The sequence below is a fragment of the Mizuhopecten yessoensis genome, unplaced genomic scaffold (assembly GCF_002113885.1).
Source record: "Mizuhopecten yessoensis strain PY_sf001 unplaced genomic scaffold, ASM211388v2 scaffold245, whole genome shotgun sequence".
In the NCBI taxonomy this organism is placed as follows: Eukaryota; Metazoa; Mollusca; class Bivalvia; order Pectinida; family Pectinidae; genus Mizuhopecten; species Mizuhopecten yessoensis.
In genome coordinates, this window is record NW_018403450.1 from 1,091,986 (window position 1) to 1,109,036 (window position 17,051).

Consider the following 17,051-nt stretch of genomic DNA (forward strand, 5'->3'; position numbering starts at 1 on the left):
TGAATTTAATTAAACGTAATGTGTTCAATATATTTATGCAGGCTGATTTGTTTTCCGGAGCCCTCTTCATCACACAGACATTCAAGGGATTCAACCTATACCTGGCCGTTATTATATTATTAGCCATTGCAGCGGTTTTCACTATCACAGGTAATGTTTTTTTCTTCTGCTTTATGTACTTTGGCGTATAACGAAATCTGATATTTAAAAAAGGCAAACGTGTACTCGAGATCTTCTCCCTTTTAACCTGTATTTACCGCTTGGTAAAAGTGTATTTACCGTTGACTCTTTGCTCCTCTCTTAACCCTTTCACAACTGTAGACCATAATGGACTCATCCAGATCAATGCATGGTAGAGTCTACTGAAGTTACATAGGGGTGAAAGGGTTAAGTTGATAAGCATTATTAAAAGTCAGATTTTATAATCCCTATAGATCCATTATCTAAACATTAAACAATTATTACTACGTAACGGCCAATTAAAATACTTTGTATTATCATTTAACATACTGTAAAAGACATTTATTTTTAGAAAGATAAATAAACATAGCCGAAGCTTAAATACTAGAAACGTGTGATTTGGATGACGACGAAGATTACATTATGAGGTTTGGTAGCTTTCATTTCAGATGTTGGTGCGTTCTGCTCCAGTGGAAGTATTTGGTACTGTAGCTGTTATGTAAGATGATGATGAGTTTTATTTCAGTGTTGGACTTTGATAATCATTCTATCGATATTATAGTATGCCTTTCCATTGTAGGAGGGTTGACCGCTGTAATTTGGACTGATTTTGCGCAGGTTATCATCATGGTGATCGGAGCATTCATCCTCATGATCATGAGTAAGTATAAAGCTAGGATTTGTTGTACGTGCCGCTTTTATGTACAGAGATTTGGAGTAACATGGAGTGATTATAACGATGTTTTAATTATCTGACCCACAGATTTGAAAGCTGAAATATTCCGTTGAGGTAAAAGGTTATACATGTACACTACCGATAACGTACATGAGTTTTAAAGAAATGCTTGGCCTGATCATTAAATTATACATAATACGTCAAGCTTAACAACAAAGGTTGCTATTATGGTTATGAAAGTTAAAAGACATCACATGGGGAGTAGGATCTGCTTAGCCTTTCAAACAATGATACAATATCGCCTCCCGTTGGTAATGGATATGATCGATGTTTTTTCTCTACCTTTTTGTATTGATTTTTTTTTATTAATTAATGTTAAATGTGGCATATTTTGTGATTTATGTTGACTCTTTTTTGACGCTTAAGTGTATTTTGTGTTAATGTGCTGACATTGTAGAGTGCATGCTGTATTTGTGTCGTTAAGCTGTGCTATATTATTTTGTGATGAAGCTGGTGATATATGTTGTGATTCTGAATAAAAAATCCCAGCGAATATAAGAAAAAGACATTTGTTTTTACAAATTAATGAAATATGACGGGCACAAATAACGCAATATGGAAATAGAGATAATGTAAACTATCCGGAAGTAATTTTTGTTAATGCTATTTTTAACCAGGTTTCATTGAAGTTGGTGGATATGAGCAACTGATTAAAAAGTATTTTGATGCGTGGCCAAATACGACTCGTTTGAACTATGGGAACATATACAACAACTATAGCTACGCCAAATGTGGCATCCCTCCCCAAAATGCCATGCATTTGATGAGAGCGGCGGATGATGGTAATCTCCCCTGGCCAGGAATCATTTTTGGTCTCACCATTTCTTCGGTGTGGTATTGGTGCTCAGATCAGGTAATTTATCTAATAACGTGTTTGCATTATCGCAAGAGATGGTTTTCTTGGTACATATCAACCATTTCGATTTATAGAGTATTATATATATAGGATCTTACATGAGTTTTCTCTTCATATGAAATTTATGAAACGAGTCTAAGAATTGTTCCAATTAGCGAGCCTCTTGCGAGCTAAAGTGAAAAAAATCGTGACTAGTTTAATAAATCTCATATGAAATGAAAACGAGTGTTAAAACCTGTTTTTATCACATAATCAAGATTTGTGGCATTAATTCGTGTAAAACGACAATTATCATGCACCCTTGAACATTTTACATTTTGAAATGTAAAAAGCTGCCATTTTGACTGAAACAATTGAAACTTTCAACCAATCACAGGGCTGACAGGTCATAATACGCAAAAAATGTGACATGGGTATATTCACTGGATAACACAGTACATTATGTGATAAATACGGTATATCAAAACAATTCCAGTATGCATAATGTATCTACAATGTACTAAACGTCGATTTATTGGCAGAGATAAAATGGTAACAATGATATCTATAACGAGTATATGCTTGTTCTCCAGGTCATTGTACAGAGAGCTCTAGCCGCCAAGAATTTATCACATGCCAAGGCCGGGACGCTTCTCGCCGGATACTTGAAATTTTTACCCCTCTGGCTTCTCGTCTTTCCAGGAATGGTTGCCCGAATTTTGTTTCCAGGTAGGTGTTATTTGACAGTATCACACTAATAGAATCTCACAACAAGAACAACAAAATTTAACATTTTTGAATAGTCCTGTATTTGTTAACTTTATGTGTATTTCTGTTACGGTATATACAGAACATGAACATAGATGCATGTTATGAAATTATTTTCAAAAGAACTTCAATCAGATTTCTTTTAAATTTAGAGTGCAACTGTTGTTAACTGTGCCTTTCTTGTTGGTTCAGTTTATATGTTACATGTCAAGTTATTCTTAAGATGGCTCCACACATCGTCATCAGTGTCCATTTTCTTCCGCAACAAGTACAGCTCGGACTCAATTATCTCGAACGAAATGTGCATGTACACCGTGTCGTAGGGTCCGTCGTCGGTCGTTGTCGTCCGTCGTCAACTTTTTCTTTGAAGCCTTTCTTCTCCTAAACGCCAAAGAGGATTTCAACCAAATTTAGTCTGAAGCATCACCAGGGGAGGGCAATCATTTCCTAAATAAATGAGACTTGTTTGACACCTGGGGCTAGGAAGACCGGGTCCCAAAGAGGAAAATTATCTAATATTTTGCCTTAAGACGCTAATACCCCCTAATTGCCTGAGGGATTGTCAAAAACATTATTGAGGAAGAACAAACATTTCTTAATTGAATGAGGTTGATTGGACCCCTGCGGTGATAAGAAATGGTACAGCTAGATTATCATATTCTAAGGTGTTGTTTTCATAAATTGTAAAAAAATGGTTTCCAGGTTTATAAAAACTTACAGTTGAATGAAAATTAAAGTACTCTCTAATTACACCCTGTAATATGACATTTTACTTATTTCAAAATCTGTTAACATGGCAACTCAATGGAGTTAAAGTCAGATGTTGTGGTCCCAGTTGGGTTAGAACATAGATCTTGTCTGGATTTCATATAAAGATGTACAAATCCATTCAGTTGTAATGACTTAAATATAAAACCAGGTGAGCGATACAGGTCCAATGGACCTCTTGTTTGTATTGCGTATCGGGCATTTCAATACCGTAGTGTAAATTAAAATAACACCTGGTAAACAATAGTACACGTGAGTGACGATGATGTGTCAACACCAAATATCGAGATTTTGTTCGGAAATGTGTAATCACACGTACTTTAGGAATAAAACTTACAATACAAAGACATAAACTGACTCACAGGAATGCGGAATGATGTGATTTGTGTACCCACCTCACATGTGCATATCACGTGCTTACACGAGTTCACAAGCTCGAGGTCGTAACGATTTTCGCTGTTGAGCGAGTTTCGTTCTGTCGATTAAAATATTTTTTCAAATGCGGTGCACTTCCTCATGTGAAAATAGTGGTTTATAAAAATAACAAGGTCCCTTTGAAAATGCATGTGTGAGTGCACATGAGCATACCATACGATAGCTTCTCATCACATATATACATGTAAATATACCGCGGGTTGATGTCCAAAGTGCACATGACTGAGAGTAATTTAGTTCAATAAAAGAACAATAAAGTGACTATTTGGTATCATAATTTTAATTTATTTCCATCACTTTTGATATCTGTAAAAAGAGATAACTGTCACTTTGTAAATTTTATTCCTCTGCAAAAAGTTCCATTTTTTTTTCAAGGAAGACAACTCTCACGAGGATCACTTTTACGCATACAATTTTAATAAAAAAACACTTTGCGTAACGTGTTTTATATATTTTGTGATAAATACAATATTTTATAAAATTATTTTGCAATGCTTCTTTTCATTTTATATTGTTGTTATTGTTGTGAACAATCACCCCCCCCCCCCCCCCACACACACACACACATACACCTACACAAAACGAAAACTATTAAAATTGATGAAAACTCAAGTTTCAGGTATTTAAAAGAAAAAGTCCCCAAACTATCGGAAAGCTTAAATGTTCATAAAACCAACTCTACATAGTTGCATAGCCATTATATGAAAGTGTTGAGCCTCCTTAAAATATCATTACATTCCACAACCAACTTTATATGATGCTGCGTATACAAGATATATCCTCATTCGGTTTGATAGGATTTGCCCTGCTGACAAAAATGTTTTATTAACCATCCAATACATATATTTCATTTACACAACTCGTCTATGTGATTTACAGATGAGGTTGGCTGCGCTGACCCGGATGTTTGCTTTGAGGTATGTGGAAGTCGGGCGGGCTGTACAAATATTGCTTTCCCGAAACTCGTTCTAAAGATCATGCCTGTTGGCCTGAGAGGATTAATGTTGGCTGTCATGATGTCTGCCCTCATCTCATCCCTGACTTCCATCTTCAACAGCAGCAGTACCATCTTCACTATGGATATCTGGAGGCGGATAAGGAAGGATGCCGGCGACGTAGAACTCATGATAGTGGGACGGTTAGTTACGTAGTGCTCATTGATTGTCGGAGGGTTAGATGTGATAAGCGACTTGATTATCAGACTGTTAGATACTTAACCTCACTGATTGTCGGAAGGTTAGAAATGTAAAGCTCCTTGATTATCAGACGGTTATATACTTAACCTTACTGATTGTCGGAGGGTAAGATGTGATAAACTCTTTGATTATCAGACGGTTAAATACTTCAAACCTCACTGATTGTCGGGGGTTAGATGTGATAAGCTACTTGATTATCAGACGGTTATATACTTAACCTCACTGATTGTCGGAGGGTAAGATGTGATAAACTCCTTGATTATCAGACGGTTAGATACTTAACCTCACTGATTGTCGGAGGGTTAGATGTGATAAACTCCTTGATTATCAGACGGTTAGATACTTAACCTCACTGATTGTCGGAGGGTTAGATGTGATAAACTCCTTGATTATCAGACGGTTAGATACTTAACCTCACTGATTGTCGGAGGGTTAGATGTGATAAACTCCTTGATTATCAGACGGTTAGATACTTAACCTCACTGATTGTCGGAGGGTTAGATGTGATAAACTCCTTGATTATCAGACGGTTAGATACTTAACCTCACTGATTGTCGGAGGGTTAGATGTGATAAACTCCTTGATTATCAGACGGTTAGATACTTAACCTCACTGATTGTCGGAGGGTTAGATGTGATAAACTCCTTGATTATCAGACGGTTAGATACTTAACCTCACTGATTGTCGGAGGGTTAGATGTGATAAACTCCTTGATTATCAGACGGTTAGATACTTAACCTCACTGATTGTCGGAGGGTTAGATGTGATAAACTCCTTGATTATCAGACGGTTAGATACTTAACCTCACTGATTGTCGGAGGGTTAGATGTGATAAACTCCTTGATTATCAGACGGTTAGATACTTAACCTCACTGATTGTCGGAGGGTTAGATGTGATAAACTCCTTGATTATCAGACGGTTAGATACTTAACCTCACTGATTGTCGGAGGGTTAGATGTGATAAGCTCCTTGATTATCAGACGGTTAGATACTTAACCTCACTGATTGTCGGGGTGTTAGAAATATAGGCTCCTTGATTATCAGACACTGATTGTCGGGGGTTAGATGTGATAAGCTCCTTGATTACCAGACTGTTAGATACGGTTATAAGGCATTAGCAATCAGCCAATATCTTTCACATCGCTCTGGGAAGCATACAGCCGGTGCTGCCATTTCGGCGCCCAAAGCTAGCATTCAACAATTCCAGCACTGCCCAATTGCGTCCTTATTTACAACTGAGTAGATTGAAACAAACTGGAACGGAGTTAAGTATCTTGCTAAAAGATACACCACAGTGCCATGCCATGACTCGAACCCACAAGCCTTCGGTCACAAGCCCGGCGTCCTACCGATTGTGAACGATTGTCGGACATTTCTTTATGTTAAGCTCAGTGATGATCAGATGGTTAGTCATGCTAAACTCATTGATTGTCAGACGATTATTTATATAAAGTTCATCAAATGGCGGCCAGTGAATCACATAAAGCTCATTGGTTATCAGACGGTTTTCAATGTTAAGCTGGTTGTTTTTCGGTAATAATAATAATATAAATTAGAACGTTAAAGACATATCGGAAATTGGGTTGTGCAAAACACATTTTGGTTATAGAATATCGGAATATTCATTGAGTACGTGAAGAACGTTCTGGACACATCTTATTATCTTGCCATAACCAATAACTACTTACCTCCCTTTCATCAGATCTAGGTGTTAGTTATCGCTGACATTATCGACTATCCACGTTACATACTGTCTAGGCACTAATTAGGAGTCGGAATGTGGGTAACCAATCTCAGGTTTTTGTCTCATTTAGTTTTCTTCTTTTTATCAAAACATTTAAATTCAAATTAATTAGATACATGTAGTCATATGAACTGCGAGACCGATATGTATTTACCTTTCTTTATATCTTCTAGATATTTGTGCATTGTTGATGACTTAATGACCCGTACTGCCTGCTCACAATTATTCCCTAAAACAATAACCTCTAGGCGCTCATGTGGCTTCACTAAGGTACCTTTATACTAACGGTAGCATGGGCATTATCTATCAAATGCGTCGACCACACATTCTCTTACTGTTCTTTTTACTTATGTTTTTTGTAGGTGCTGCGTTTTGATCTTGGTGGTGATATCGGTAGTTTGGATACCTATTGTTCAGAACGTTTCAGAATTGTTCCATTACATTCAGGCGATAACTAGCTTTCTCGCACCACCTGTGTGTGCTGTTTATGTCTTAGCCGTGTTCTGGAAGCGAACCAACGAAAAGGTGAGTTCATATTAGAAAGACATTATTTGACGGTTTGTATTTGATTATATCTCATTAATTTATCATAAAATATACATGCTAGGTTAAGTACTTATGGAAATAATGAATTTTTACTAAGCATTAATCTACATATAAAGTTAAAACCAATACAGGCTGGATCTGTATTGAAAAAGCACTATTGAAACCCGTAATGATATGTATGCTATGTTTTGGTTTTGTAATAGAATAGTTCACTCTTGTGTTATGTAGACACAGAACTCTCAATCACCTGAGGTAACTGTAACATTTTAAAAGTTTACATCACGCGAGTGTGACAGTTTACATCACGCAAGTGTGACAGTTTGTCTTGCTCTCTTTCCTGCAGTTAAAATACCCAGTAAAAGTGAATCTATCATTAATAGTGCGTGACATGAGAGACCATGGCAGAGAATTCTGGTTTATAATGGTCTCTTTCTGGTAGAGATCGTTATGAATCTCGTTTTGTGTGTGATTGAATTTCAACAATTCAGAAATTGTTCAGGTTTGAAATTATATATAACTTTTATTTAGAGCATTTTGCAACCCAAATCAATGTACTTCATTCAAATAGCAGCAACAACATTTCATTGTAATGGGGGAATACTGTATTCTAGGAAACTTTAGCCCAGTCAAATATACGTCATTTGCATATAACATTTATGTTCGCCTAGTGTTCATGTCGCTCTTTAGCTATACAGGATATGCTATGTGCTGACAATCGCCTTTGCGATTAATTCTCCTTCGTTGTCGAAGGCGAAAAAGAAGAAAATTAAACTGCGGCTTTTCTTTCCCAGTATACTGTAATTCAAAAATATCCTGTACAGAACGTATTTCTTTATCGAACCAACAGGGGGCGTTTTACGGTCTGATGATCGGTCTTCTGACAGGAATGATACGATTTATCTGGGAATACGTCTACTCTGTGCCTCCATGCGGCGAGGAGGAAAAAGATAATCGCCCTGACATCATTTCCAAAGTCCACTATCTCCACTTCGGAATCATCCTGTTTGGGGTGGTCTTCGTCGCCACCGTAATCATCAGTCTTTTGACTAAACCAATAGACGATGTCCATGTAAGTTTCTTTGTGCTTTTAAAGGTTATCACAGATAATTCAGATACTTAGGGGTTTAGTGACCCAAACACTTGGTCGACCCGAAAATTATCATTTTACAGGTTATCACAAATATTAGAGTTTATTTCAGAAATTTGGTAATTGATTACTTCAACACTTGGTCGAACCAAAGTATATCATTTTCCTTTATTGAGCTAATCTGAGGTAATATTTCTTATTGTTCTCAATGATATCTGACAAATTGTTTAAAAGCCTAATACAGTTTGGATATGTATATATATATATATAAGAATCTGATCGATATCATTAGAATTATCATACGAGAGCTGTAGCAGACTTCTGTTGCAATCAATCACATCATTTTAAATGTTGTAGATAAAGTAAGTGGTCCAAGGTTTAGTTTTGACATTCTATAAACACTTATGCCCTAACAACCGATTTTGTTTTTTGTATATCGAGCCTTTGTTTTTCCAGATAAGTTATGCTATCACTTAAATTGTTCTTATCACATAAGTTAAGTTCTCTAAGTGTTAAAACAACTTTGTCACTAGAGCAATAATCACAACTTACATGCACACATGCAACTCAAGGAAAATTATATTTTCATAATTAGTAGCGTTGTTTTCTTATTTTTCTTCCTAGCTACATCGACTGACATTCTGGAACAGGTTCAGTACGGCTGAACGGGTGAACATAGACGAAGAAGAACAGAAAGCTACGCAAGACGCAAATCCAAACACACTCAAAATGGAGGACATTCGTACGTATTCAATCAATAGATTCTTAATTGATTTATAGGCGCTTTGTTTTGCAGTTTTGTGGGTGCTGTTGCCTCATTAGTTCTTTTGCATTGTCGTAAAACGACGTAATTTGTAAAATAATTGGCATCTTCAAACCGAGATACATTTGTTTTTCGTTTTGGAGTTGATGCATAACGTCCTCCTTTTAGTTTTGATGTCTTCTTTGTTTTTGTTGATGCATTTGTCCTCTATTATAAAACATCAGGTACACTTATTACCTTATGGTCTTAGTTAAACTCTCCATACAACATTTGGATAAGCTTAACCTCTCTTCATTTGAAAACTGGCCATAACATTTTGAACGATGGAAAGAAAGTACATCTATATACTAATGTCTTAATTTCGAGATGAGAAATCTAAATGACATTTTCCAAGAAAACCTATCTTTAGAATTGAATGTTTTTCTATTCACTTGTCAAACAGAGCCTGAGGTTGACACACCTTGCTACAAGAGAGTATTTCAGTGGATATGCGGAATCGAGAAGATGGTCAACCAACCTCAGATGACGGACGAAGAGCGACAGGCTATCGAAAAGAAACACGAATCAATTGTGGAAAAAGGCACATGGAAAACAGTTCTCAATGTTAACGCTGTTCTGCTGATGACCATTGCAGTGTTCATGTGGGGATTCTATGCTTAATCACCACATGATTTAGGTTTATTGACACAAAAGGCATAATCGTAACCATACCCTTCGCATAATCGTCGTCACGAACTTGGTCTACTGTGTACATGTTCATATTATGTTTATAAAGATGTTCCATTCGTGTAACAGCTTATTGTGGGGATTTTGAGGAGATTATATCCATTGTTTCCATATTAATTTACATATAATAATAAGTCCAAAATCTTCTCTTTATATCAGCATAATATATATATATATATATTGAATACTAGTATACATTCATATTGTATATATTGTCGTGTATGAAGCAACATGTATTCCGCTTTATCAAATCATAAAATATGCATAGCATTGTAAATCTATTTCAATCATAAAGTTTCAAGATAACATATACGTAGTGTTCTCGCTGGGTGTTGTCATTATAACATCATTGGAAAGTTAATTTCAAGGAACAGTGAATCGAAAATGTATGGACCTAACCATATCAAATAATGATGTGTGTCTATTAACTAAACTATAAATAAACAGATATCATAATGACGTTGTATTCAATATATCCAGAAAATTAGCCAGACAAGATAAGCATTTAGAAATGAATTGTTCAGGACAACGGGGTTCATTTTTTTGGAGATCAAATACCGATCATAAAGGGTCCAGTTGATTGCGCACTTATCGTTCATCAAGGCTACTAGGGTTCGATTCCCCGATCGGTCTTTAAAAGGTACGGGGTCATCCGGTCGTGGGATTTAGTTTATATTTCATAGCAATTATGCAATATATATCGTGTTCACGCATTTGATCGTTTAATGTGTCAGTCTTTTCAGCCTTTATTTACTATAGTATTTGCTTCCCGTTTTTCCGCATAACAATATATCACAAGAGTATTGTGTATGCGCCGTTCAATTGTTTTGGACAAAAACGAGAAATATATTCAATTGCTGATTATAATGGTGCTAATTCATTTAGTTTTATAATTGATATGATAATTACATCAACAATTATACTTCCCTCAGAATAATCAATTATTCCATCAAGAGGCAGTGACAAAATAATCATTATCAGAAAACTAGGCTGTTTTCTAGTTATCCTCTATCCGATATTTTTATGTTTAATCTTAAATATTGTGATATCATTATATATTGTTATGTCGCGAAAAGATACAATGATCACTCAATTTTTATTGTTAGCTTAAATGACTTTTATCGTACACAAAACGAAGCGAAATCCATTTTTAATGTGATAATTAACGAGTTATCGGAAGAACCATGAACAGGCTATTGTTAATGCTTCGACATAAACCCTTTGTTGTTGTGCATTTTGAAAAACATTTTGCCATTGTTATGACCTGTCGAAGAACTACTAACATTTTGCGCTTGTAATCATCTGTCGGAGAACCACATCATAATAAACTAATCATTGTAACCTGTTCATACCTTATACAAATATGCATAGCAAACTTGTATGAATATTATTAATCAAAGAATTTATATTTGAAACTGTATGAAATATTATATATATACATGATTGATAAATAAATCAAATATTTTATATTTTGTCTTACTTTTATATTTTAAACATGATACTTGGTTAACTAGTTTTATAACGCAAAATGGAAAATTATATTTACTTCTAATTGCATACATAAAAAATACCTCCTCCTGCGGACTACATGTATATCCGTGAAAATAGAACAACGATTATTACAGCATATAGATAAAGGAGTAGAATACCATGTAAATTAAAATTATTCAGATCTGAAAAAAACAATACTGACCAAACAGCTTCCCATTTATTTTCGCAAATAATTATAAACGTGAACGTAATTATTCTTTTACCTCATGGTGACTTAAAACGCATAACAATATTACCAATACATAGCGGCTGTTATAAAAGCAAAAGGCATCTGCAAGGTTGGTGTGACACTAAATACAGATGTGCAACGATGTGCATGTGGTGGTGAAGTAAAGACTGTTAACCTTTCGTTGGTTTGTCTGAACCAAATTGGGCGACGTCCGTACATACAGGCATAGAAAGGCCCGGTGTAATCGTCATTTTTTCCTGCACGCGAGATAGCGGGGACATCGCTTGGTCTTCGTGCATCCCATCAAACCATTCGCAACGTCACTGTAAATCTAGCTCTAATTGGGGCAAAACACATCGTCGTCTTTTACAGACACCAGCAAAAAGACCATCACCCTACCGCATTAAAACAGTCCCGTTCAATGACACAGCAGCTACCAACATCTCCAGACCCTAAGCCTCCCACCACCGTGTGATAAGCCGAATAATGGTTCAACCGCAAAACATTATTCCAAGAACGATGTGTACCGGCGGTGGTTTGTGGGATTTTTAAACGACCTTAGTCGACACGTGTAAATTTACAACACAGTCTCGGCTACACAGGTTAACATTGACACTTTTACCTGGACCGTAGTTTATCCCGCCCGGGGCACTTACGTAACTCGCCAAGGTGTGAAAACCAGATGAATGGGAGCTATAGACCAAAACGAATGCAAATAACAAATATTAAACGTCCAGTTGAGTTTTCATAATGGTCATACGGTATCATATATCAGCTATATGTGTCAAGTACAGGCCAGGTAAAACTCCGGTCACTTATTAAATAGCTATTTACCTGTTCTGTTCTGGGGCGAACGATTGTTAAATCGCACAGTTGTGCGCACCAGGTGTGGACGATGTGCGGACGGTGTGTGAACGATGTACGCCCGGTGTGCGCACGGTATTTTTGGTGCGTTGTGCGTTCCAACACAACTGTATCGTTCTAAAGATACATATTTCATAAACAGTGGTGTCAGTACGGTTTTTACGAGCGAATTCATCATGCATTGGTTTACTGTTTTTGTAAGATAATATCATTGTATTTGTCAAAGCCAGATTGTCCTTCATACTTTAGAGCTCACATTCACATTAATGCTATTGCACATAACGTTCCCCTAAAAGTACATTGTAATAGTCGATTATCTTAAATGCAATTTAAAGAGCTTCGTTTAAGTAAGATTTGTCATAGTTTACAGGTATGCTTTTTTTATTTAACCTAGGTCGATGCTCTGTTTTTTGCATCACTTATCCGAGATTTCATAATTTATATAAAAAGATATAAGAATCTGTTGTGTTTATCTTTTCTTTAACTAGATTCTCCTAGTGAATGTCTACGAAAGAATCAGTAAACGACACTCTTAAAATTGAATTTGCACGTATTAATATTAGTGTTTTCATACCTTATATAATGTTACCCTTTACTCCGTGCATGTACTTATTATCTTTTAATACTTATTATGTTATTTCCAATCGAAATATTACGTTTATAAGTTTTTTAGCTGACGGGGCTTTAACAAAAGACGGGAGCATTACGTAAAAAACATCAAAGATTTATGTTCTGCTATTAACATTTACATTTATCAAGGTCGCCAGACTATAAACAGTTCTATAATTACGTTAATTTACATAAACATTTGCATATCCATGCGTTGCACAATGATGCTTTGCAAAACTATTCAAATTAACATTATTCATGTTAGTATTTGCATACACACGTTTTAATGAATTAATGGGTATGACCATTTTTAATAAAAGTACATGCAAACCTATTTTCCCCCTGTGATTTGTTAAGGAACAAGTCCAGCTGCTTTTACGTGTCTCTCATCTTTTTAGTTTCGTTTTCTTTTAAATTGATTTGTCTTATTTCAAAAAGGCACACAGCCTAAAAGTAAGAAAAATCAAATAGAGGTTATATACCAGTATGTACTTCGCTTGAATGGAAAACAATAACGATATGTTTACTTTTCTCACACGTGAAAAGTATCGGAATTTTGCCATCCTCTTCATGTCGCCATAACGGGCGACATTCTATTTATATGTCACCCAAATTGCATTCATATAGACTGTATACTGCATCTGGAAACAGTTCAATGCTTAAATGCACTAAGTAAGCTATACACCAAACTTACATGTATAATATTCGTGGTGATAATACTGATGCACTAAGTAAGCCATAGACCAAACTTACATGTACAACAATCGTGGTGTATAATACTGATGCACTTAAAACCCATACACCAAACTTACATGTACAATAATCGTGGTGTATAATACTGATGCACTAAATAACCCATACACTAAACTTACATGTACAATAATCGTGGTGTATCATACTAACGTACTAAGTAAGCATTATGCCAAACTTACATGTACAATAATCGTCGTGTATAATACTGATGCACTAAGTAACCCATACACTTAACTTGCATGTACAATAATCGTGGTGTATAATACAAATGCACTAAGTAACCCATACACCAAACTTACATATACAATAATCGTGGTGTATAATACTAATTCACTAAGTAACCCATACACCAAACTTACATATACAATAATCGTGGTGTATAATACTGATGCACTTAAAACCCATACACCAAACTTACGTGTACAATAATCGTGGTGTATAATACTGATGCACTTAAAACCCATACTCCAAACTTACATGTACAATAATCGTGGTGAATAATCCTGATGCACTAAGTAAGCCATACACTAAACTTACATGTACAATAATCGTCGTGTATAATACTGATGCACTAAAAACCTATACACCAAACTTACATGTACAATAATCGTGGTGTATAATACTAATGCACTTAGTAAGCCCTAAACTAAACTTACATGTACAATAAACGTCGGTGAAAAATCCGAAGCCCTAAAAACCTATACACCAAACTCACATGTACAATAATCATGGTGTATAATACTAACGTACTAAGTAAGCTCTAGACCAAACTTAAATATACAATAATCGTGGTGAATAATAATGATGCACTAAGTAACCCATCCACCAAACTTACATGTACAAAAATCGTGGTGTATAATACTAATTCACTAAGTAACCCATACACTAAACTTACAAGTACAAGAATCGTGGTGTATAATACTAATTCACTAAGTAACCCATACACCACACTTACATATACAATATTCGTGGTGAATAATAATGATGCACTAAGTAACCAATACACCAAACTTACCTGTACAATAATCGTGGTGTGTAATACTGATGCACTAAAAGCCTATACTCCAAGCTTACATGTACAATAAGCGTGGTGTATAATACTAATGCATTAAGTAAGCCCTACAACAAACTTACATGTACCATAATCGTGGTGTATAATACTAATTCACTAAGTAACCCATACACCACTAAGTTACCCATACACCAAACCTACATGTAAAAAAAGCGTGGTGTATAATACTAATGCATTAAGTAAGCCCTACAACAAACTTACATGTACCATAATCGTGGTGTATAATACTAATTCACTAAGTAACCCATACACCAACCTTACATGTACAATATTCGTGGTTTGTAATATTAATGCACTAAGTAACCCCTACACCAAACTTGCATGTACAATATTCATGGTGTATAATACTAATGCACTTAGTAAGCCCTAAACCAAACTTACACGTACAATAATCGAGGTATATAATACTGATGCACTAAAAGCCTATACTCCAAGCTTACATGTACAATACTCGTGGTTTATAATATTAATGCACTAAGTAAGCCATACACCAAACTTACCTGTACAATAATCGTGGGGTGTAATACTAATGCACTTAGTAAGCTCTAAACCAAACTTACATGTACAATACTCGTGGTTTATAATATTAAAGCACTAAGTAACCCATACACCAAACTTACATGTACAATAATCGTGGTGTATAATACTAATGCACCAAATAAGCCCTACACCAAACGTACATGTACACTATTCGTGGTGTATAATACTGATGCACTAAGTAACCCATACACCAAACTTACATATATACTATTCGTGGTGAATAATACTGATGCACTAAGTAAACCATACACTAAACTTACATGTACAATAATCGTGGTGTATAATACTGATGCACTAAGTAACCCATACACCAAACGTACATGTACAATAATCGTGGTGTATACTACTGATGCACTAAGTACCCCATACCCCAAACTTGCATGTACAATAATCGTGGTGTGTAATACTAATGCACTTAGTAAGCCCTAAACCAAACTTACATGTACAACAACCGTGGTGTATAATACTAACGTACTAAGTAAGCTATAGACCAAACTTAAATATACAATAATCTTGGTGTATAATACTGATGCACTAAGTAAAACATACACTAAACTTACATGTAGAACAACCGTGGTGTATAATACTCATGCACTAAGTAACCCATACACCAAGCTTACATGTACAATAATCGTGGTGTATACTACTGATGCACTAAGTAACCCATACACCAAACGTACATGTACAATAATCGTGGTGTAAAATACTGATGCACTAAGTAAGCTATAGACCAAACTTACATGTACAACAACCGTGGTGTATACTACTAACGTACTAAGTAAGCTATAGACCAAACTTACATGTACAATATTCGTGGTTTATAATACTAATGCACTAAGTAACCCATACAGCAAACCTGCATGTACAATAATCGTGGTGTGTCATCCTAATGCACTTAGTAAGCCCTAAACCAAACTTACATGTACAATATTCTTGGTTTATAATATTAATGCACTGAGTAACCCATACACCAAACTTACACGTACAATAATCGAGGTATATAATACTGATGCACTAAGTAAAACATACACTAAACTTACATGTAGAACAACCGTGGTGTATAATACTCATGCACTAAGTAACCCATACACCAAAGTTACATGTACAACAATCGAGGTGTATAATACTGATGCACTAAGTAACCAATACACCAAACGTACATGTACAATAATGGTGGTGTAAAATACTGATGCACTAAGTAAGCTATAGACCAAACTTAAATATACAATAATCTTGGTGTATAATACTGATGCACTAAGTAAAACATACACTAAACTTACATGTAGAACAACCGTGGTGTATAATACTCATGCACTAAGTAACCCATACACCAAACGTACATGTACAATAATGGTGGTGTAAAATACTGATGCACTAAGTAAGCTATAGACCAAACTTAAATATACAATAATCTTGGTGTATAATACTGATGCACTAAGTAACCAATACACCAAACGTACATGTACAATAATGGTGGTGTAAAATACTGATGCACTAAGTAAGCTATAGACCAAACTTAAATATACAATAATCGTGGTGTATAATACTATTAACGTACTAAGTAAGCTATAGACCAAACTTAAATATACAATAATCTTGGTGTATAATACTGATGCACTAAGTAACCAATACCCCAAACGTACATGTACAATAATCGTGGTGTATAATACAGATGTTCTAAGTAAGCCATACACTAAACTTACAAGTA

General features: G+C 35.4%; 1 protein-coding gene across 1 annotated transcript in view; it reads left to right on the forward strand.

Moving 5' to 3' along the window:
* The window catches only part of LOC110445412 (sodium/glucose cotransporter 4-like), a 28,091-nt gene extending 16,837 nt beyond the window's left edge, over positions 1-11,254 (forward strand). The window contains exons 6-14 of the mRNA XM_021490027.1: positions 42-150; positions 761-841; positions 1,534-1,769; positions 2,345-2,480; positions 4,602-4,860; positions 7,026-7,188; positions 8,057-8,278; positions 8,921-9,038; positions 9,502-11,254. Of these exons, the coding sequence (XP_021345702.1) occupies positions 42-150; positions 761-841; positions 1,534-1,769; positions 2,345-2,480; positions 4,602-4,860; positions 7,026-7,188; positions 8,057-8,278; positions 8,921-9,038; positions 9,502-9,719 (1,542 nt within the window). The 3' untranslated portion in view covers positions 9,720-11,254. The remainder of the gene's footprint in view (positions 1-41; positions 151-760; positions 842-1,533; positions 1,770-2,344; positions 2,481-4,601; positions 4,861-7,025; positions 7,189-8,056; positions 8,279-8,920; positions 9,039-9,501) is intronic.
* Positions 11,255-17,051: the final 5,797 nt, after the last annotated feature.